Source organism: Rhodotorula toruloides (assembly GCF_000320785.1).
Source record: "Rhodotorula toruloides NP11 unplaced genomic scaffold Scaffold29, whole genome shotgun sequence".
Classification (NCBI taxonomy): domain Eukaryota; kingdom Fungi; phylum Basidiomycota; class Microbotryomycetes; order Sporidiobolales; family Sporidiobolaceae; genus Rhodotorula; species Rhodotorula toruloides.
The window spans coordinates 181,538-202,691 of NW_015622989.1; the positions used below are offsets into that span (position 1 = coordinate 181,538).

General features: G+C 63.2%; 5 protein-coding genes across 5 annotated transcripts; 2 read left to right on the plus strand and 3 right to left on the minus strand.

Annotated features, from left to right (window-relative positions):
• Positions 1-5,103: 5,103 nt before the first annotated feature.
• RHTO_04537 (specific transcriptional repressor) lies at positions 5,104-7,920 on the plus strand (the record flags this gene model as incomplete). The annotated part of the gene is made up of 2 exons (XM_016418203.1): positions 5,104-7,754; positions 7,815-7,920. 2 exons carry the CDS (start codon positions 5,104-5,106, stop codon positions 7,918-7,920), a joined length of 2,757 nt encoding a protein of 918 aa, XP_016270464.1.
• Positions 7,921-8,226: 306 nt separating this feature from the next.
• Positions 8,227-9,656, minus strand: RHTO_04538 (uncharacterized protein; the record flags this gene model as incomplete). Its single annotated transcript, XM_016418204.1, has 5 exons — positions 8,227-8,918; positions 8,980-9,035; positions 9,100-9,349; positions 9,407-9,451; positions 9,509-9,656. The coding sequence occupies 5 exons, from the start codon at positions 9,654-9,656 to the stop codon at positions 8,227-8,229; spliced, it is 1,191 nt and encodes a 396-aa protein (XP_016270465.1).
• A 2,131-nt stretch (positions 9,657-11,787) lies between these two features.
• RHTO_04539 (uncharacterized protein) lies at positions 11,788-12,978 on the minus strand (the record flags this gene model as incomplete). Its single annotated transcript, XM_016418205.1, has 1 exon — positions 11,788-12,978. The coding sequence occupies one exon, from the start codon at positions 12,976-12,978 to the stop codon at positions 11,788-11,790; it is 1,191 nt and encodes a 396-aa protein (XP_016270466.1).
• Positions 12,979-15,263: 2,285 nt separating this feature from the next.
• Positions 15,264-18,150, minus strand: RHTO_04540 (saccharopine dehydrogenase (NADP+, L-glutamate forming); the record flags this gene model as incomplete). The annotated part of the gene is made up of 8 exons (XM_016418206.1): positions 15,264-15,494; positions 15,570-16,313; positions 16,396-17,458; positions 17,519-17,541; positions 17,601-17,737; positions 17,831-17,853; positions 17,933-17,945; positions 18,009-18,150. 8 exons carry the CDS (start codon positions 18,148-18,150, stop codon positions 15,264-15,266), a joined length of 2,376 nt encoding a protein of 791 aa, XP_016270467.1.
• Positions 18,151-19,226: 1,076 nt separating this feature from the next.
• Positions 19,227-21,126, plus strand: RHTO_04541 (acyl-protein thioesterase 1; the record flags this gene model as incomplete). The annotated part of the gene is made up of 5 exons (XM_016418207.1): positions 19,227-20,024; positions 20,110-20,195; positions 20,259-20,649; positions 20,710-20,780; positions 20,868-21,126. 5 exons carry the CDS (start codon positions 19,227-19,229, stop codon positions 21,124-21,126), a joined length of 1,605 nt encoding a protein of 534 aa, XP_016270468.1.
• Positions 21,127-21,154: the final 28 nt, after the last annotated feature.

Consider the following 21,154-nt stretch of genomic DNA (forward strand, 5'->3'; position numbering starts at 1 on the left):
TCGAACCATGTGCACGACGTTGGCGAAATCCGTCTTAGCGGGGTGAAGGAGAGGAGGGAAGAGTTTGGGTAGGAAGGCGTTGCTGGTCGTTTAAAAAGGGGTGGAGGCGATGAAAGAATAATGACGACAGCAGTAATGATGTCATGTTGGCATGATGGGCGTGAGCAAGCGCTGGACTGGCGGAACATAGAGCAACAAGGCTACTCGGCCCTTCGGGAGAACCTGAGCAGCAAATCCTGGTCCGCGTCGAATGGGCTGAAGTAGGCGATTCAGGCGAGGCGAGTTGAGGTACTCCAAGGCGTCGCGGGCACATAGGTGACCGCTGGTGTCGTGGCTGAGCGGAGAGGATCGTATGAAGCGGAATACGTAAGGGCGTGGCGAGGCTTGCGGTCCGGAAAACGTGAAGTCGTACGCGTACTGCGCCAAGCTGCGCGGTCGCGGTTGAAGGCAGAGTCGGGAGACCCGCATCGTGCGAGAGCAAGGGGAAAAGGCGCGAGAGGACGCTCGAGCGTAAAATTTAGTGAACTGCTTGTCCGAGTCCAGCCATCGCGGAAGCCCACTGGCTACTGTGGCAGCTTCTCAAGCATGTTGGCGATCGAGATGCGCAGGAGGTCTTGAGCCAGTGGCACGCAATACGAATCTTAAGTGCGTTCGCCTCGTCGAACGAGAGGAGGGTGACGGTTTGTAGGGCAGTTGCAGGGCGAGATGCGGTAGATACGAGGTGATTGGCGCCGTTCCTCGTCGAAAGAAGGAGGAGGAGACTGATGAGGAGGAGGCCGAAGAGGGAGGGTGGCAGACTGCTGCGGAAGATGTTGGGAGGGAAGAGTGGTTGTGTTGGCTTCCCTGCAGGATTGCGGAGAGAAGAAAGGCGCTCAAGCGTTTGATGCAGGTCGTCAGGCATGGTGGATGCCCATGAAGCGGGATTGGAGGGGCGAGAGGACGAGTTGGGCGTTGCTCGAGCAGATCGTCTGGAAGAAGGGCGGATGAGCATCGTGGTCTTGTGAAGCTGAGAGCGGTGCATCTCCTTGGTGCATCAAGGCTAGCTGCTCATGCCACGCCAGCGAAGTGTCCGGGAGGGAAGAGAAGGGTCCGCGAGAAGGGGTTCGAGTGCCCTTGAAACCGTGGCCGCCCGTCAAAGTCCCGCATGAATCTATGACTCACGTTCTGCTGGGAGAGGAGGTCCTGCGGGAGCCTCCGAGTCGGTGGAGGTGCCGGGGTTCGAGATGAAGTGGTGAGGACGGCGAGTGCGAGGAAGCGTCGGGCAGGTGGGCAGGGACATTGGTGGTGCATGTGGTTGTGGGAAGTTGGTTGTGCGGCGGTCTGGAGTGCCACGACGCGATCTTCTGGGCGCTGGCATGCGTCGAGGTCGGGGACAACGGGTGCGGGAGAGCTGAGCCAATCAGCGGGATAGCGGCGCAGCGGAAGCACTGCGGAGCATGTCTGAGAGTACCCTAAACACCGTCAAGCAGGCTTCGAAGCGCAGAGCGGATAATGAAGCAGTGGTCGCGAGGAGGAGGAGCTCGAAAAAGGGGCATTGAGGTGGTGGATCCCGGATTCCAGCTCAAAGAGCACATCCTGAGGTTGATGATGCTTGCCAGGTGTAGTACGAGCGTTGCAACCGAGGCACGAAGTCCGGGAAGAGCCCGCTGAGAAGCTCTGCTCGAGCAGGAGGTAGCGTCGCTCGTCGAACGGGTTGACGCCCGACAATGTCGTAAGAAGCTGGCAAGCGTATCAAGCACGTTGAATGGGACGAGAACAGCTTAGCAGCAGAATGAGGGATGAGGAAAGGGGTGGAGGTCGAGCAGAAGCAAGGACAAGTTCGTGGTACAGCCGTGTAGGTGGACCGCGCCGGTCCCTTGTAGCCTGGAACAATCACAAAAGGAAGAGTGGCGAGCTCCAAGAACTGCACAGCATGAAGCTAGCGCTGAGGGAAAGGGAGAAGCGGAAACCTCGAGAGGAACGCAAGCACCTAATCGAGCGTTGCGAGCTTTGAGGCAGTCCGTCCCGCAAAGAAGTAGTCTTAGAATCGTGCTCGACACGGAGAGCGTGCTGCTGTCTCGGAGGAGCACCAGATGCCCGTAATGGAGACAGTGCGAGAAACGAGGCTAGAAAGTCCAAGCGAGGCGGGAGATTCAAGCTAGGACGTCACAGTGCGTAGCACACACACTCAGTGTGCGGGAAGTGAGCGGAGAACGGCGCCGCCTTCGGGTAGACACGCTCGAGGCAGGACAAACGCAACGAGGTCGACGGAAGTAGTCCGCTCAAGCAGGCGGTGAGCGTGCTCCTCGAGTCTCGCCCGAGGGATAGACGATACAAACGTCCGCAATGTGGGCAAGGACATGGAGACCAGTCAACAGGCAGCCTGGGCCGACTGAAGGACGGGGAGTAGCAGTTCATTGTCTTCGTCACGAGCACGGCCGCATGAGCGTGCACGCTGCCGTAGCATTCGAAGGAGGATCAGGAGCGCTGTATGTGCTTGAAACCTGAATTTGCGGCCAACAACGGGAAGCTTGAGCTGGGCGCCGACTCGAGTCTCGGGATGAGAGAACGTCTCGCTGGGCGGCGCAACGAAGCGCTGCTCATGGGCAGCCGCGCGACCACTCATATCGAGAGGGTACGCGCACGCAGGAGGGCTTCTGGGGCGGAGTCCGGCAAAGTGCGGGGCGCGAGATGGGTCGAGGCGTTGGACCGGCAAGGAAGTGCGTGAGGGACAGGCGAGGGGAAGCGTTGGGCGTTGCTGGGGTGACTTGCACTGCGCAAGGCGTCTGCGGAGGAAGCGAGGCGGGGCTGGGAGAGCTCGTCCGCGTCTTGAGAGGTGGAAGGATTGAAGCCGGCAAAGAGCGCGGTCTCGCTTTGCTGGAGGAGGCGAGAGGACGCCGCTGGGAATTCGAGACACTTGGGAAGGTGAGAAAATGCCACTGGGGGCGGGAGAAAGCCACTGGGGGCGAGAAAAGCCACTGGGGGCGGGAAATGCCTCGGGGGGCGGGAAAGGCCACTGGGGGCTAGGGAAACGCCACTGGGGGCAGGGAAAGCCTCGAAGGCGGAAATGGAAGAACCCTTGCGGGCGGAGGGAGGAAGAGAAGCTCATGAGGGGCTGGGCGGCCGGACCTCAATGAGTAGCAGGACTACGCCGCATCGTCGGGCAACGAGCGGGGACGTAGGTTCCCCCGAAGGGTGGCTGGCTGGCTGGCTGGCGGCCACATGAGGGGTATGGGAGCCCGGACTCATGGGTGGCAGAGGAAAGCAGGGTTACCTTCAGCAGGAAGTGTAGGAGCAGACTTGAGGAGCATCGTAGCGGGTGCGGGCGCTCAGGCGTAGGCGGGATGACGAACGGGCGAAGCAATGCCGACGAGGTCGAGGTCGTCAAGGGGCGATAGCCTCCTGACGTGGCGCTGTGCGAGACGACAGGCGGGAGGGTCGAGGCGTCGAATGCACGGTAGGGGTGAGGGGGAGGAAGGCGAGAGCTGTTCGTCGAGAGGGAAGTAGGCGAGTGACGGCTGGAAGGCGACGCTGAGGTGTGAGGCGGAGGGAGCATTGCTGACGGTGCATGCGTGTGCGGGTCGCTTGTCTGCTGGACTGGGGGTACGTCGCGAGGAAGCCGAGGGCGAGGTTAGTCCGAGAGAGTGAGGTGCGGGTCGTGAAGGTGTCGTCGGCGGAGGAAGGGGTCGCCCAAATCCGGCCCATTTTGCGCCTCGCACTGCCCGATCGCTCCCGTACACCGTCTGCACCGGTTCCCAATGCACGTCAAGTCATCCCATCCGTCCAGCGAGTCACGAGCTCCGGATTCGGACTCGGGGACGGGAGCAGGCTGTTGGACACGGTCGCTGCTGGGAGGCGGGCCGTCGAATGGCGGAGTCATGACTTGTGTGGTCTACTGGGGCTGCTGAGGCCGTTCGTCGAGCGCTCGAGGAGCTGCGAGAGGAGGACGGGGTCGGGTGGTGATGAGGTGGGGTAGGGGTAAACTCGACAGCACGCAAGCGCGAGGGCGCTGCGAGCTTGGCATGGCAAAACGCGCAAGCTTGAGAATCAGCAGAGCGAGCGAGACCGCCCCTCGAGGCGAGCGAGCGGGAATTGTCGAGGCGGAGGAGGGAGCGAGCGAAGCGAGCGAACGACGACGGCTCAACTCCTCGAACGAGGACAGCAATTCTTGAGCGGGATGTATGAAGGTTTCAGGCCGCCCTTTGGGTGCACTGCGCTGCGTCTTGCGCCCCGACGGAGGCTCCATGCGTCGGCCTCCCTGGTTTTCCGCCTTCTCCTCCTCACGACCCTGCCACTCGCTGATCTACCGGCCTGCTCTGCTCGCCGCTATCGCCGTCGAAGGTCCGGCTGGCGTCGAACAAGCGATCGACGGCGAGTGCAGCCCGCCCGACCACTGACCAGCTGAGGGTTTTCATCAGTTGAGCGAAGGAGGGGAAGACGGGAGGACCACACCGCTGGGCGGGCTGGGGAGGCGGTTTGCCGCCTCGAAGGACATGTCGACTACTCGACCAACTCGTCGCACGCTCGCGAACCGCCGACCTTACCCTCCTCGCTCGCTCGCTCGCGACTTCCCTCCTTGTCGAACGCTCCGCTCGCGTGCCTGCGCTTCTGCCTGGGAACACTCGTGCGCTTCGAAGCTTTCGCAAAACGCGGGCCGAAGCCAATACCGTACAGGCATGAGGCATCCTTGTACCTCGGCACTCGACGGCGTTGTCTCACAACGGCCTTTTGTTCTGCTCTGTCTCGAAGCAAACGCTTTCATTGTTCGCCTTCGTCCCGGCCCGACCGCTTGGCTACTCACACTTATCCCCTTTGTTCTCCCAAGTGGAACCCCAGCGAAACCTCCGGGGGCATGGCGCTGATCAAGGCCTGCACTTTCCGGCCCGCCCGCCCCGTGCGAGAGAATCCGTACTGCCGCGCTGGTCGGCGGCTGCAGCTGGATCTATCCCTCGCTCGTCCTCCTACACTTCAGCCAGTCGCAGAGAACGACCGCGCGCGGAGCCCGCAAGCGAGTCGAGGTGCGTCTCCGTCCTCGTATCTGGCTGTTCCGGCCGAAATGATCGAGCTCCCAGACGACGGGCGGTCGCTGACTTGGATTTGCATCTCCCTCGACCCGCCTGCAGGATGAGCTACTCGGCGCAGTTCCCGTCCGTCATGTCGCCTGTCGATTCGAGTATCCACCTCACCGAAAACGGCTCGCCAAAGTCGAGCCTCTTCCTCCCCGTCCCGCCCTCCCCGTTCGGCTCGCCCAGGTCAGCCTCAGCCATGGCAGCTCCCATCCCCATTTCCCGACCCGTCTCGCGAGGAACGACCCCTTCGCTCAGCCGGCACAACAGCCAGCGACACCACCCTTACTCTGCTTCGCCTGCCTCCTTCGTCGAGACGCCACTCTTCCGTCCCAGGTCTGCCGCGAGCGCGAGCGCGAGCGACTACAGCGAGTGGGACTCGGAGGCGAGCGCCGCGACGTACGATTTCTACGGGTCGTCAGTCGATTCGTACTGCACCACGCCGGCGACGAGCTGCGATACGCCTTCTTCCCAGCTCCCTGTCCCGCCTTCGACGAGCGCAGGGTACGAGGAGTCGCCTTTCGTCGTCGGACGCCAGCCTCGGATCGGAAGGGGCGGCAAGCCCGTCAAGTCGCACACTCGCAAACTCGAGCCGGGGCACATCAAGCGCCCTCCGAACGCCTTTATCCTCTTCCGCTCGCACTGCTGCCAGCCCGACTCGTCCTCCTCGCTCGACCCGTCGAAGCCCGAGCCGCCTGGGACCGCTCACGCCCGCCACCTGGCTTCGCTCGAGATCAACAACAGCCAGCACATCTCGGTCATCGTGAGCCAGGTCTGGAAGGGCTTGTCGGCCAAGGACAAGTCGTACTGGGAGGACAAGGCGCGCATCGCAAAGGAGGAGCACCAGCGCCTCCATCCCGACTACAAGTACCGCCCGCAGCAGCGCATGCGCGACTCGGCCGGCAAGAAGAAGCGCAGGGACATGCGCGACGTCAATGAGCATCGCGAGGCGTGCAACGAGGTCGCGAGGCAGGTCCTCGAGATCGAACGCGAGCGGAGGAGACGGAACGGCTCGACGGAGGACGAGGACGAGGAGTTCACGCCCGCGGTCGCGCCGTCTCCGCAGCCCAAGAAGAAGAAGTCGCCGCGAGCGACGAGGACGTCTGCGCGCTCGACTCGGTCCAAGGCAAAGGAAAAGGCGACGAGCGTCCCGCAGTACCCGTCGCCGGAAGGCATCTTCGACCTCGAGCTGCCCGACCACCGCACCGCTATCGACGCGACCGTCTACCTCCCGCCTTTTGAGGCGCCGTCTCGTCCGCACACGGCACACAACTGTGACCAGACAGTCTCGCCTGTCGACGTTCCGCCTTCGGTCTCGCCTCAGCACGTCTCGGCGCAGGTCCTCAACTCGCCGGAAGGCCAGTTCAGCTACATGAATCAACTCGACGCCTTCTTCGCCCAGTCGCAGTCTCTGCCGTCGTCAGCGTCATTCTCCATCGACCCTCGAATTGCATCGGCGCCGTCATCTCGTCCTGCGACCGCTCTCGCGCAGCAGTCGTCGATGGAGCCGATCTTGTCCAATCCTTTCGCCTCGCCACCGCCTTCCTCCGCGCCCAAGACGGCCTCGACGTTCGTCCTCCCGAACCCGCAGAGCCCAAATCGCCCCGCGACTGCAGCCGCCTCCGCCTCGCCGTTCGAACAGCTGCAGAACTACACCCTCGGCGGCGCATTGCCGGCTGCACCTCGTACGGCGAACCCGGACGTCCCCGTCTCGCCCTTCGACGCTCGCTTCGCGCACTCGGAGCGCCCGGCTCCGCTTCCCATCGACGCTCTCAAGCAACGACGAGGCACGCTGCGGGCGAGCACGCTCAACGCTGGACGCGGCGACTTGATGCTCATGCAGCCCATGACGACGATGTACAACGGCCGCCGGCAGTCGATCGGCTGGAACACGGGCGTGCGGCGACTCAGCGCGACGGCGATGGGACAGTACGGCGACGAGGCGCCTCCGACTCCGCGGGCGCCGTCTTTTACCAGCAGCGCGCTCGCGACTGGCGTCCTCTCGGCGACCGAGACCTTCGAAACGTTCTCGTTCCCGCACGGCCTCGTCGAGTCCCTCCCGACGGAGGAGCCTGACGTGACCGCCGAGTTCTTCGCCCAGTTCTCGAGCGCCGTTCCCGTCTCTGGTCTTGTCGACGGCGCGGATCTCCCGGAAAACAGTCGCCCGTCGACTGCCGACAGCGACTGGTCGGACGCAGGCGTCGAGCGCCTCGACTTTGACCTTCCCGCCCAGTACCTCGAGCGTCGGCGGTCGACCCTCGTTCCGAGCAAGTTTGCAACGGCCTTGTCGAGTGTCTCGCCGCCCTCGCCCTCAGGCTACCACGTCGGCTCAACCGACTTCTTCATGCCGCCGCCCTCGGCTCTCTCGACCGCGCCCACCTCTGCCGTCGCTTCTCCTGGACCGTCCGAGGCCCCCTACGCATACCCGGCCGCCGCAGGCTTCTCCCCCGACGTCGCTTCCGGCATCACCGTCAACGCCGAGGACTGGCTCTCCGGCGCCGCGGCCAACATGCACGTCACGGAAGAAGCGGCGTCTCGTGGAGCTGCACTCTCGGTCATCCAGGAGCGCCTCCTCCAGCAGCAACAACCCGAGTCGAACCAGCTCTTCTCTGGCATGACCACGAGCACCGAGCCGTCGACGGACTGCGAGTATGTCTTCTTGACGATGGACCAACTCCAGGACGCCGAGTTGATGGCCAAGATCCACCGGTGCGTCCGCTTTTCTTCCGCTTCTCTGCTCGACGTGTCCTGACGTTGACTCCGGCGCAGTCACGGCTTTGGCATCGCCTTCGAGCCGGCTCCTGCTGCAGAGGCCAGCTTCCCCTCGACGCCCTTCGCACACTCGCCCCACAACGCTCACTCCGCCGCCTTCTAGACTCCCTCTTCCGCCTGTATACACGTCTCCTCTTCGCAGATCTCGCAAACTTATCGGGTTGTATGCTGGATATACTGTTGTTCTCCTCTCCGCCTCTCTCCCCTCTTGGTCGTCTCGGAACTCGCCCTCGCAATGCACGCATCTCTCAGCCACGAGTCCAAGCGCGAAGCGAGATGCGGAACGTAGTGATTGCAAAGGTCGAGGGGGAAGACAACAAGGAAGCGTGCGCAGGTAGAAAGCCCCGGGAGCCAGGAACGATGAATGCGAGGAAGGGGAGATTACGTGAACGAGGAGAGCATGGGACCGCTAGATCTCGGGGATAGGGTATGCGCGAGACTCGTTGCCGTGGCCTTGAACGTGATAAGGGTATGACTGCGAGCCGGCGTTACTCGCTGCGCCGTCACCCGAGTGGTAGGCCGAGTCGTAGGCGGATCCTCGCGAGGTAGGTGCAGCGCCGGCAGGAGGCGAGAAGGCGGGAGACTGAGGCGCCTGCTCGGGCTGTGTGTAGAGGCGGTTGTGCGATTCTGCTGAGCTGGCCGAGCGGGGTGCTGGACCGTGCGAAGGCGAGGAAGGCTGAGGGTACGCCCATCCGTTCGCTCCGCTGTACGTCGAGTCGTGACCGTAGGGCGGGGCGTAGCCGTATGCGGCGGCGGCGGCAGCAGCGTGCGGGTTGTAGTGGTAGGGATCGTAAGGGTATCCGGCGTAGCCCGCTCCGTAGCCTGCGTACGGGCCCATAGCGCCCTTCGACTCCGGCTCGTCGTCAATCGCCATCTTGCCGTCCGCCCGCTTGACCTTGTGCACCGGCGCGCCTTCGCTCCTCCTGCTTCTCGCCCGGTCGCTCCGCCAGAGGTACAGCAGGAAGCTGAACAGCCCGAAGGCGACGACACCGCCGACTACGCCGCCTATGATGGCGCCTCGGTTGACGCCGTGGCTGGCCGGGAAGAAGGGGTCATTCGTAGGCGTCGCGCTCGGGGTCGTCTGGGTGCGGGTGTAGTTGGCTGCGCCGGCGATTCAGGTCAGCTTCGCGTGCTTCGCCAGAAGCGGAGGACGCCAACTCACGAACGTCGGTCGGAACGGCTTCTGACCAAGTCGAGGTGACGAGGTAAGGGTAGTAGCTGGAGTAAGCCAAGTCGTCAGCTTAGCCAGCCGGCTGACCTCACGGAATGTAGATGCACGCACCCGAACCGCGCATCAGGTCCCAGCTGCGAGATGGTGATGTTGTGCGCGCCATAGAGCAGCGTCCCGCTCGTCCAGATAACTTGCAAACCGTTCGAGTACGGCGAGTCGTTGTACAGGTCGAGCGTGTAGTACATCGTTCCGTCGACGGTCAACTGGCAGATACCTCGGTCTGCCTTCTTTTCGGCGAGGTAGGAGACGCCGACGCCGATGAAAGAGAAGGTGACGGAGGCGTCCGACGCGTTCGAGTAGGCTGAAGGGACATGTCGTCAGCTCAGAATACCAGTAGGTGGGAGTGTAGTGCACGCACCCTGGTAGATGCCCTCAGTCGTGTCGGACCGCCATGTACCGACATCTGCGAAGAAGGTGGTCACCGGTTGCGTCTCGTGCGAGGTGGGCAGGCTCGACTCACATGTCAACTGTGTCGAGTCGGACGAGATGTTCTGGATCTGCGTCCCGGCGATGGCAGCATTCGCAACATTGGCGACGAGGAGGACGAGGGAGACGAGGAAGAGCGGGAGAGGGAGGCGAAAAGGGCGAGGTGGTCGGTCGCGCATCATGGGCGAGTCTGTGAGAGTTCAACGGTGTCAGCGAAAGATCAGTCGGTCATTCGACGATGACTGCTTGGTCCGCAACACGAAGTGCCACAGAGCGAAGCAGCGAGTTGGCAGTTGGTGGAGGCCGACAAGAGCGGTGACCAGATATAGCCCTTTGTGCTCCTCTCCTCGTGCACTACGATGCCCTACCTCAACCCATCGCTCGTGCTGCCGTCCTCCGTCCGCTCCTCCACCGAGAAGCAGAGCTGAAGCGAGCATCCTCGCCCCACCACCCTCTGGAGTGACTCTGAGACGCGTCAAGCTCACCTAGACGCCAGCTGTCCACAATCCGACGGCTGCTAGTCCCACCGAATGAGTGGTTCCTGCTCGAGACGTCGGCTTGTCCGCTGAGGAGATGAGGCGGCGCCGGCTCAGGCGGAGAGTTCGAGCGCGCCGTCTAGCTGGTGGTGGAAAGCCGTTCAGCTGTCCAGCAGCCCCAGCAAGGGTCACGAGTGGTGCAGCGTCGATGCTAGCTGTCGAGCCGGTCGCGAGCTGTCGGTCTTCCCTCGACCGCTCACACTGCTGCACGCTCGCTCGATGGGAGGCCTTGGGGGACGTGCACGAGCTTGTTACCGCTCCTGCTACGCAGTACGACCGCGTCGCAGCCGTCCAATGAAGAATCGCCGCCGCAACAACCCGCTCCATCCCGCTCCCTCACCACGCTCACACACGCGACAACGGGTCAGCATCACGCTTCAGAGGCCTCTCGACGCTTGCGTAGCCGATCTCAACAGTTCCTGCTGCTCTGCGTGGCCCGGCGCCTCGCTACAATGTGCCGTAGGCGTGCTCGTGTGCCACGTTCAGCAAGTCTTCCGTCTCTTCGTGTAAGATCTTCAGACTTTACAGATTGGTAAAGAGATTTGGGGCAGCTCTGAGGTGCCATGCATGCGAAGACTCTGCAAGAACCCTGCGATGTCGCTTCTTGCTTCTCTCCCTGCGGCGTTGCCGCGTCTTTCACAAGCTTGCGCCTTCGTTCACGTGAAGTGCATCACATCCTGCTCCTCTTCGGCACGACAGATCTGCCGCACGCATTCACCCGAGACTGCCGCCCGCCCATACTTTCGACCTCGCCTCCCAACCTCAGCGCCTGAACCCTCTCTCTTTCTCGGACGGATCCATTCTTGGCCACTACTGTACCGACGTCGCCGCTTCCACGCTGCCGTCGCTGAAGCGAGACCGCAGCAACCATCGCTAACTAGCGGCGAGGCATTCAATATCTCGCAACCTCCGAGAGAATGAAGCGGCTCGCGAGACGTGCTCTTCAAAGGGAGGCAGACGGAGCTTCGGCCGCCTTTGACCGGCTATTCCAGAACGAGCGCAAGCAGCGTGGTAGCGCGTCGAGTGGAGCGGATGGAAGGGAGCTGGCTTCATGCGGCTTTGACCGGGAAGTACCGCTCGCGTGCGAGAAGAGGATGCGCCCAAACGAGATAATCGAGACGGGCTTCAACGCCGGCTATCTAGCACAGATCTTGATGAGCTCGTCGACGAGACCTCTTACCCAGTCCAACGCCGGTTCTCCGTCGAGGAGGACGCGATCGAATGGATGTCTCTGTCGCGGCGACGGAGCGAAGCGACGAAGGGAGGGATCTGCAGCGACGCAAATGCTCGCAGCACGAAGATCTGTGACTGACGGAATTGGCAAAGTAAAGCGAGTGGACGGAGCCGAAGCGAGAACCGACAGAGGCGACCTTCTCAGGCCGGACAAGGCGGACGAAGGACGAAGGACCCTTCTCTCGATGGCGCACAGCAGCGTACAGTCACTCTTCTCGCTCGCGGAAGACTTGGGCAGCAGCGGGAGACGTCGATGCGATGCTATGATACTTTTCATGCTGGACGGACGATGCGACGAGCAAGGATGAAGGGGTACAGACGGTTGCCTCGAGCGCGGCGGGGAATGCTGATGATGGTGAGACGACAAGAGGGTGCGGAGAGAGGGTACGGCGGAGGGCGGGATGGCGAGATGAATGGACATGCGGCAAAGGGAATCAATGTACGATGTGCTGGATGGCGTCGACAGCTGGGCGGATGCAATGGTATGAACAGAATGCGATGGTAATGGTGGAGAGGGCACGTCGGGAGGCGAGGCAGGGTCGAGCTAGAAGGTCATGCCGCGCTGGAGACGGTTGCGAACCGGAGATGCCGTCGAAGGGACGTATGCTGCCGTGGCCTGCGCGGCGCAACTCATCTCGTCGATTGGGTGGAGCTCGGGCGACTGTGGCAGGATCGGCGTGAGAGGCGCGATGCTCATGCGGGAGGCGCGGCGGGCGTGGCGCGGCATAGTCGGTGACGAGGGAGCGGGCGCGCCGGAGGATGCGGAGGGCGGGAGGATGCAGTGGATCGAGTTGCGGTGATGCGCAGGCGCGATGTAGACGTTCTCGCGGCCTGCGAACGAGTGCGAGCGTGCGTTGCGTGTCGGCGAGACGGGAGGGCGGGCGACGTTGTAGGGGAAGGGGACGAGAGGCGGCGCCTCCGACTCGCGCGGCGGGAGCGTCTTGCCCCAGTCCTCACCGAACGACGCAGCGAGAGGCGAGAAGAGCTTGCCGGAGGTGTGAGCCATCGAAGCGCCTCCGGAGAAGGCCTCGCCGGTCGGGGTCGACGCGGTCGACTTGCTCCGAGCCATCTTGATCGCGCGGACGTCCATGACGTTCTCGGCGGTCGACATGCGGCGCTGGCGCTCCTCGAGCTGGCGCTGCGTCTCGACGGGCGACGAGACCGACCGCATCATGTCGGCGCCAGTCGGCCGGACGTAAGGGTGCACACGGACGGGCGAAGGGGCACGGGTAGAGGGACGCGACGACGGGGCCGCGAACGTTGCGAACGAGAACGTTGCGGGCATGGCGGGCGACATGGGGACGTCCGACGCGACGGACATGCAGGAGGAGCGGCGCGAGAAAGTCGGAGCGAGAGGGAACGCGTCCGAGAACGATGGCGACTGCTGCTCGGTCTCTGCTAGAGGCATGCTGGGAGCGAAGGGCGACGCGTTGGTGAAGACCTGGCGCGAGGCGAAGTAGTCACGCGTCTCCTCTTGCTGGGCGGAGCTGAAGGTGCACTCGAGCGCGAGGCCCGACAAGCTGTCGGTGGGGACGTCCTCCTCGTCGTCGTACGAGAGCAAACTCGACGATCCAGACGAGGACGAGTAGTCGGTGCACTCGTCGGCGAAGAAGCCTTGGGCGAGGTGGTCGGGGTGGATGAAGACGCCTTGGAGGAGAAAGTCGCGCTGAGCCTCCTCGGCAGACTGGACCTCGACGGCGGCGTCGTGTACCATGGCGAGAGCTGCGGTAGCCATCGTTGGAACAGCGGGAGACGGGAGATCTGCGTGGGAGAAGTCGCGAGTTAGCCAAGTTGCGCCTTCGTCTCGCGCTCTCGTGCGCCTGCGCCTCGAGGGAAGGAGAGAGACGCACGCAGGAGAATGATGCTGGCACAGAAGATGAAGAGGAAAGGCGTCGACGAGTGAACGTGACGACCGGAATCGAGGGTGGGTGAATGTGCGGATGCTGAGCGGGAGAGGAGCGCTGGGTACTGCTGAGAAGGGAGGATGCGACGGAGATGGGTACGAATGCAGACGATGCCGGAGAGCGGAAGGAGACGAAGCCTCGAAGGACGAGGCGCGTGGAGGATGGCTAGGAGGGAGGAGAGGAGCGTCGGAGCGGCGAATGTGAAGAACGCACGCAGTCGAGGAGAGAAGCGAGATCGCGGGGGAGAAGCGTGGTCGAAATATGGGGTCGGAACAGGTACCGTCCGGGGATGAAGGGCCGGCGGCGTCGCTGCGTGAGGGAAGGAGCGAGAGAGAACCGTCACGTCTGCTGGCGCGCCTCGACAAGCGCCCCCGCTCGCCTCCTCTGTGGCGGCTACGATGCGAGGCGAGAGGCAAGTCAGCCCTGCTGGCCAAGCAAGCTTGTCGACCCGCTCCTATCGCTTGAGCGCCTCAGCTGGTTCGTCGGGAGCACACCTCAGGGCGGCAGCGCTGTGGAAGCTGGCTGCATGCTCGATCAGCGCAGGGCTCCACACTTTTCTCCACGTTATCCGCCTTCTCCAGACCGGGCGGACCTGAAGCTCACGTCGCGGAACGCAGCTTCGTCCCTCACCTCCTCGTGTCTCAATGCTCGAGAGATTGGCCAGGCCTGGCGTTCTCTCACATCGGAGCAAACCCTCCGGCCAGCAGCAGCCCTCACGCCCGTCCCACGCCTTGATCGAGGTTCTCGCTCGCCCGGCGCACTCACCGCTTCACCTGCCACGACGTGACAGCCTGCCAGAAAACGTCCCACGCCACGCTGATCCGCGTCTCGAGCATGCACAGACTGCCTCAATGCGCTGCTGCCAGTGCTGCTAGAGCCGGACTCGTACCGCAAGCGATGCTCGAGGCGAGCGCGAGCTTCTGAGCGGACGTCCTTAGCGCGCCTTCTCCAGCTTGCGCCCTCCGACGCTTGGCGGCAAGTGGTGGCGACAGCTTTGGACTGCTGTTCTGCGAGCCTCGACGGGCCCTGCGCCGGCTGGAGTACACCGAGTGAAAGTGAGAACCTCGGCCTTGACCTTCGCAATCTCGAGCAGCTGCGCTCGTCTTTGAAGCCGCGCGCTCACCAGCGCAAGCTTGCTTGTAATGCAATGCCGCTTCGTCTAGCCCGTCAGGCCGTGCGGAAGGTCCGCTCGTTTACGGAGCCGTGACGAGAGCAGATTGTGACGAAGATGTGATCCCGCGTTCTCCTCCCGCACGAGCAGGCTGCCCGGCGCTGAGCGCGCGGGAAAAGCAGCTGAAAGAGGTCGAGGATCGACACTTGCCCACAAGCGCGCTCGCTCGCGTGGATGAACCGCCTCAATGAAGCGCCTCTTGCGCAGGGGAATCCTCGAAATCGACGAGTCTTCGAGCCTGCCGCTCAGCGGGCTTGAGCCCATCCGGGCGCGCCAGATAATTTCGTCTAACGCCGTGCGCTCGAGCATGAAAGCACCCTCGAATGCGCTGTCACCGCGTCGCGTCCAGGCGGTGAAGCCGTGTGAAGTGCACGCCCGTGTGATGCCGCTCGCGTACAGCCTCCGGACCCCTTCCGTCGTCTCCAGCACACTCCAGCCGTCGTTCTCATATGTCATCCGTCGCAAGATGCGCGTGCTTCGCTTCGGGCGAAGGTGAGAGTCGAGGAAGATCCCCTCTTCGAGACAGTGGACGCCGCAAAGCTACTCCCGCCGCCTGATCCTCCATTCCGAACCTTCGAGAGTAACTCTCCCTGCCGTGCAATTCCGCCTCGCAAAGCCAGAGTCGAGAGTCTACACCTTCGCTCGCACCTCCTCTCCTCCCCATGCTCCCGGAGGGTCAGGCGGCGAGTCGCGGTGGCTGGTACATCGATGATGAGCGTGCAAGAGCGTGTGGCTCAGCGAGAGTCTAGCGAGCGGCGAGGGCCGGAGACTGTGTAGACAGACAAGTGCGAGAACGAGGAGATGAAGGTGTCAAGCGGCCTGAGCGGGGCTGAGCCTCTCGTAGCGCCCATCCAGCGTCGCGAATGAGCGTAGGGGACAACTGTTATGCGTTACATGCCATGGAGATACGCGTCTAGGCGTGGGAGAGGAGGAGGAGGAGTGCGCCTACTGCACCTTCTCGACCATTTTGTAGAAGCCCTCGGCCTCGAGCGCCGCGAGGAGAGGGTCGACGACGTCGCGAGTGTAGGGAGCAAAGACTCCCTTCTGCTTGATCTGGCCGTCGAGGACGAGCTGGACCGCGACACCGCAGGTGCGGCCAACAGAGACCGCCATGAAGGACGGGCCGTCGCTGCCAGTCGGCGCGCCGTACTCGAGCAACGTCGATGTGCGGACCTCCTGTAAGCAGAAAAGACGTGTGAGCCGACGAACGCAAAAGGTCGCGAAAAAAAAAAATCGAGTCCGGGTGCGCACCTTGGTTCCGTCCGCCTTCTCGATCTCAAACTTGTGCTGGAGCATAACCATGTCCCGCTCGCCCTTCTCGTACTGCATCTTGGCCTCGAGAGTCGCGCAGAGGGTGTCGAGGAGCGAGCCGCGGTTCGAGACGGGCTCGTTCGAGAAGATGCCGATCCAGCGCAAGCCCGAGATGATGCGCTCCTCCTCCTCGGCCGAGGGGAACTGCGTCTTGGTCTTGACGGCGGCGATGAGAGAAGCCTCGTCGGCGGTTTGGGCACCGAGCGCGCGCTGGGTGACCTCGGCCCACGGGAGGGCCTGGGCGCCCTTGGCGAGGTACTCGACGGGCGACTCGTTCAAGAAGCCGATGTCGACGAGGGCCTTGATGAACTCGGGGAAGCCCTGGTAGCGGAGCGTGCCGCGGACGACCGTCTCGGCTTCGGGGATGTTGTAGAACTCGCGGAACGGCGTCGAGTCGCGGTTCGGGTACGCGACAAAGGCGAAAGCGGGGTTGATGTAGTACGGCTTGGCGTGCTTCATGAGGTCTTTGCCGTCAATCTCGACGAGCTGGCCCTTGGAGTAGAGCTTGGCCGAGTTGAGGAGCGCGAGGAGGACGCCGCGCGACGACCACGAGAACTTGTAGCCGAGGGGGTTGTCGGCAGCCGAGGGAGCAGGGAGACCGCCGCAGTACGACAGGAAGCCCTTGACCTTGCCGCCGGCCTGGTGAACCTCGTCAATCGTCTTGACGGCGTAGAGGTGGTCGATCTGCGGGAGGCGGCGCGTCAACACGAATCTGGCAGGCTCCAATAGAGCAGCAATCTGGAAAGCGTAATCACGCGGGACTCACACCGGGGTCGAGGCCGATCTCGTTGAGGACGGTGATGCCGGCGGCGACAGCCTCGTCGTGAAGGGCCTTCATGGCGGGCGAGACGTACGAGGTGGTGACGACGTCCTTCTTGTGCTTGACGGCGCTCTTGATGACGTTGGCGTGCTGGGTGTACGGAATGAGCGAAATGACGAGGTCGCAGTCGGCAACGGCCTTGTCGAGCGAGGCCTCGTCGGACGAGTCGACGGCGATGGCGGTCGCAGGGCGGGGGAGGGACTCGACGAACTGCTGGGCAGTCGCGAGCGTGCGGCAGCCGACGACGAGCGAGTTCTCCGCGCGGCGGAGGACGTACTCTGCGGCGGGCTGGGCGACAAAGCCCGATCCGAGGAGGAGGACCTTCTTCGGCTGGGCGTTAGCGGGCGCGGCGGGCTTCAGGCTCTTGTCGACGACGGCCTGGGCAAAGGCGGGGAGGGTGAACGCCTGGCGGTGGATCGCCTTGGACCAGTAGCGGCAGCCCTGAATGTCGCGGAGCGGGGTGCGGAGGTCGCGCTTGCCGTCGAGGGTGGCGACGACGAAACCGATCGTGCCCGAGGGGTAGGTCGGGATTGAGGTCCAGCCAAACTCGGCCTTGGGGAAGAGCGTGCGCGACATCGACATGAGGTCGTTGATGAGCGGGAGGTGGAGCCAGACACACTCGCCCTGCGTCGAGATCGTACCGCCCTCGCGGAGCGACTCCTTGAGCAGCTGGAAGTACGGCTTCTGGAAAAGCGAGTTGGCCGGGCCGACGGGGTCGGACGAGTCGGTGATGATCACGTCAAACTCGTTCTTCTTGTCGTCGAGGAACTTGAACCCGTCGCCGATGAAGACGGTCACGCGAGGGTCGTTGAAGCCGGCTGCCATGTGCGGGAGGAACTGCTTCGAGACGCGCGGGACGGCCTCGTCAATGTCGCACAGCGTCGCCGACTTGACGCTCGGGTGCTTGAGGACCTCGCGAAGGACACCGCCGTCGCCACCACCGATGACGAGGACCTTCTCCGGGTTCGGGTGCGACGCGAGAGGGAGGTGCGCGATCATCTCCTGGTAGCTGCGAGGGGGGTCGTCGATCAGCGCTGAATCGTCCGTTGCCTCCCTTTGGCTGACTCACGAGAACTCGTCGCGCTCGACACACTGCGAGACGTTCACTCGGTCAGCTCGACGTCCGCGAACGCCTGAGGAAGCGTGCGCACCTGGATAGCGCCGTCGAGCACAAGGACGTTCCCGTGGTCGGTCGACTCGAACACCAAGACGTCCTGGTAGAGCGACTTCTCGGTGTGGAGGACCTTCTTGACGCGGAGCGTCATGGCCTGACCTGCAGTGCCATCCCCTTGCGGGAGTGGTCAGTTTGGCCGTCCGGGCGAGAATTCGTTGGGATCCGTTCCTTTGCGCGGGGTTCAAGAGGGGGAGGAGGCGGACTCACCAGGCCATTGCTCCGAGATCTCACTGTGCACGAAAGGGGAGAGCGAGACGGAGTTAGCGCGAGGGCGATGAGATGGAGAGGAGTGGAGGGTGAAGAGCGCACCGGAACCATCCGTCTGCGCGAGGAGCGGTAGAAAATCAGCTGCGGGTCTGGCAAGATGACTGATACTTGTACGCACCCACGATGAGCGGGTGGGAGAGTTCGGCGGCCATGGGGAAGAAGGGAGGAGGAAGCGAGCTGGCAAAGAGGTTGGCGCGGTCAGCGCAAGTTCGTGCAGGTGCGTAGAGTCCTCGTGCAGCGCGTGCGAGCACTCTGAGCATGCCACACTCACGGAAAGAGGCGGAGAGCGGGTGAGGAGGGCGGCAAACCTCGCGAGCGGCCGCTTGAGCGCGGACGAACACCTCGTCAACGCTGTCTGCCAGCTGGGCGGGCGTGCTGGCTGGCTGAGAGATTGTTGCTAGGCTAGCTTGGGCTGCCTGTCTTTGCCCGGCACCCCGGCGAGCTGTTGTTCCTCCCCTCGACCTCACCCTCCTCGCTCATCTCGTACGACTCATGCGCTCAACTTGGCGGGGTGGAAGGCGTGTTGTGACCTGCGCTACATGTGCTTAGGAACCGAGGGCTACCCGCTGAACTCGCTCGAGGTTGTGGGCGCGGAGAAGATCTGCTCTTCTCCTCGCTCCCTCTTCGCAGCCCCTCTACAACTGCTTCACTGCACTTTGCTGCGCCGCCTCTGGCTCCTTGACGACCATGGTACTTTTAGGCTCCTGCTACGCCCGCTTGACGGCCCGCCAGTGCCAGTCCTCGCCTGTTCAGCCTTCATTTGCGCGCCCTCGTCGTCTCGCTTTTCTCAATTTCGCCGCGCTGCTGCTCCCGCTTCGCACTGCAGTCTACCACGCTGAGACTGCTCCATCCCGCGCGTCTGTCCTCGAGTGGATGTGCGCATGTCCCCTCGCCCAGCCCGCCCCTTTCTCGTCTTGCTTCAATCGACTCGGCGATCGTCTTCCTGCAAGTCCTTCCCGCGGTGTCCTCCTCTGCTCTCTCCCGCCATGCTCTCCCTGCGACTGCTCAAGCGTGCACAGGCTTACTGCTAGCTGCACTCGTCTGCCTCGAACTCGCGCACGAGGAGGTATCGCTGGCGCCCCGCTCGGCAGCCATCTTTCCTCGGGACGGAACAAAGGCACTCCACTTCGTCCGCTGCATTTGACGGCAGCCCCTGCACGACGATACGACTCGAATTCTCCGTTACTGTCGTGTTGGTCGCACGGAGGTGCAGGATTCGCGGGAGGAAGGACGACCTGCGACGGACTTTGGCGGCCAAGCCATCGACAGTCCAGGCGATTGCCAGCGACAACGCCTGCGAGCGGCCTTTGCTTGAGGGAGACGGTATCGGACGGACATGCGACGGGCATCATGGGTCAACCGGCTCGTTAACGACACCTCGACGTTCCCTGCCGACTCCTCCCTCTCCCACCCTTCCTCCTCGCCCGCACCCGTCCCTTCCGTCGTACTCGACGTCTCCGCACGCGGCGGTCTTGACGTACTCCCCGAGCGAATCCCAAAGCGACGCCGAAACTCGGCCGCCATCGTTCCCGCTTCGACACCAGAAACCACCGCCGAGCCGTTTTCGTCGCGCCGTTCGTTGCCGCATGCGTCGCTTGGTGTTGCCAGCGACGCCCATGACCAGTTGTCGACGCAGAGCGGCGGCCTACCCCACTCGCCGACTAAATCGACCTTCTGCGACCCGCTCATTTCCCTCACACCCTCCGACCTCCGCCGCCCTTCCTTCGCCACAGTAGGACCCTCTACCTCTCCACCTTACCGGGCCAGAGCGCAAACACCTTGGAAACCTCTCCTTCGCGCGATACGACTCGCCTGCATTGCGCTACTCGGCTTCTTCCTCCTCCTCCGACTCGCAACCTTCCTCCGCCCTTCTCCAGAGGACCTCTCTCCTTCATCCGTCAGTACGCCGCGCCGCAAACCGCCCTTCTCCAAATCCCGCTCTCCCTCCCCTCGCCTTCCTCCCTCTCCCTCGGACCGCCTCACCCTCCATCCAACCGAACTCGAGTACTGGCAGGACCGGCGGCAAGAGTGGTTTTGGCGGAGACCTGATCAGCAGAGGGGAGAGGAGTTGGAGGTTGTCACGAGGGAGCACAAGGAGGGGAGCGAGCATGAGGCGACTGTTATCTATCTGACGGTGCGTCGCGCTCTTCCTCCTTTCGGTCTCTTCCGCTTTCGCAATGCGCAGGAGATGGGCTGACGAGAGCAATTCGTTGGCACAGGGACTCGGACAAACGCCCGACGACGCCCTCCTCCCCGACGTCGCAAGCAAATCTCACCCCTCCGTCCGCTGGGTAATCCCCGTCGCGTGCGTCTCCTCCTTCCGCCCTCCTTTTCCTCCTACTAAATCCTCTCCACTTGCTCCGCGCAGCCCAAAGATTCCCATCACAGTCTCGAACCAAACCCTTCGTCCGGCATGGTACGACATCCGACGGTTCCCCTACGACCCCATCGCAGATCGAGATCATGAGAGGTTGTTTGCGAGCGCGAGGGGCGTTAATGAGGTTATCCGAAGGGAGAGGGGGAGGTTGATCCGTTCCTTGAGGGCGAGAGGGGGAGGTTCGCGTGTGAAGAGCGAGGAAGGCGAGGACGCAGAGATAGGAACAGAGCAGGAGAAGGACTGGGCGAGCAAGAGGATCCTCGTGACGGGTTTCTCGCAGGGTGGAGTCCTGGCGCTTCTCGTGGCGCTCACGCATGAGCGGATGCTAGGAGGCGCGATGGTGCTGAGCGGGTATTTGCCGGTCAGGGAGGATATGTCGAGGGTGCGTGCGTTTCGATTCTCGAGCAGCAGGAGGGAGGCTGACGGATTTGGAGGAGGACAGCTCGTCTTTGACCTCGACAGACGGGAGCTGCCGATCTTTTGGGGACACGGCGAGGCCGATGTCGACGTTACGTGCGTCTTGGTCCTTGCCGCTCCGCTCGCATACGACGCGCGACGGAACCGCCGACTGACCCCGGCCTTTATTCGCAATGCTCGCAGCTACTCCGACGCCGTCCTCTCCGCCGCGCTCCTCTCTCCCCTCTCACTCACCCGCTCCACCCGCACGCGACACCTCCCCGCAACCTCTCTCTACTACACCGACCCTTCGACCCGCCTCAACCTAACCAACACCCAGTTCCGGTCGTATCCTGGCTTGGCGCATGCGTGGAGTGAGAGGGAGGTCAGGGATGTGAGGAGGTGGCTGAGAGGGGTTTTGCCGAGAGAGGGAAGGGGGGAGAAGGTGCCGCGATGGGACTGAGGAGGAAGAGAGGAAGAGAGGAAGAGAG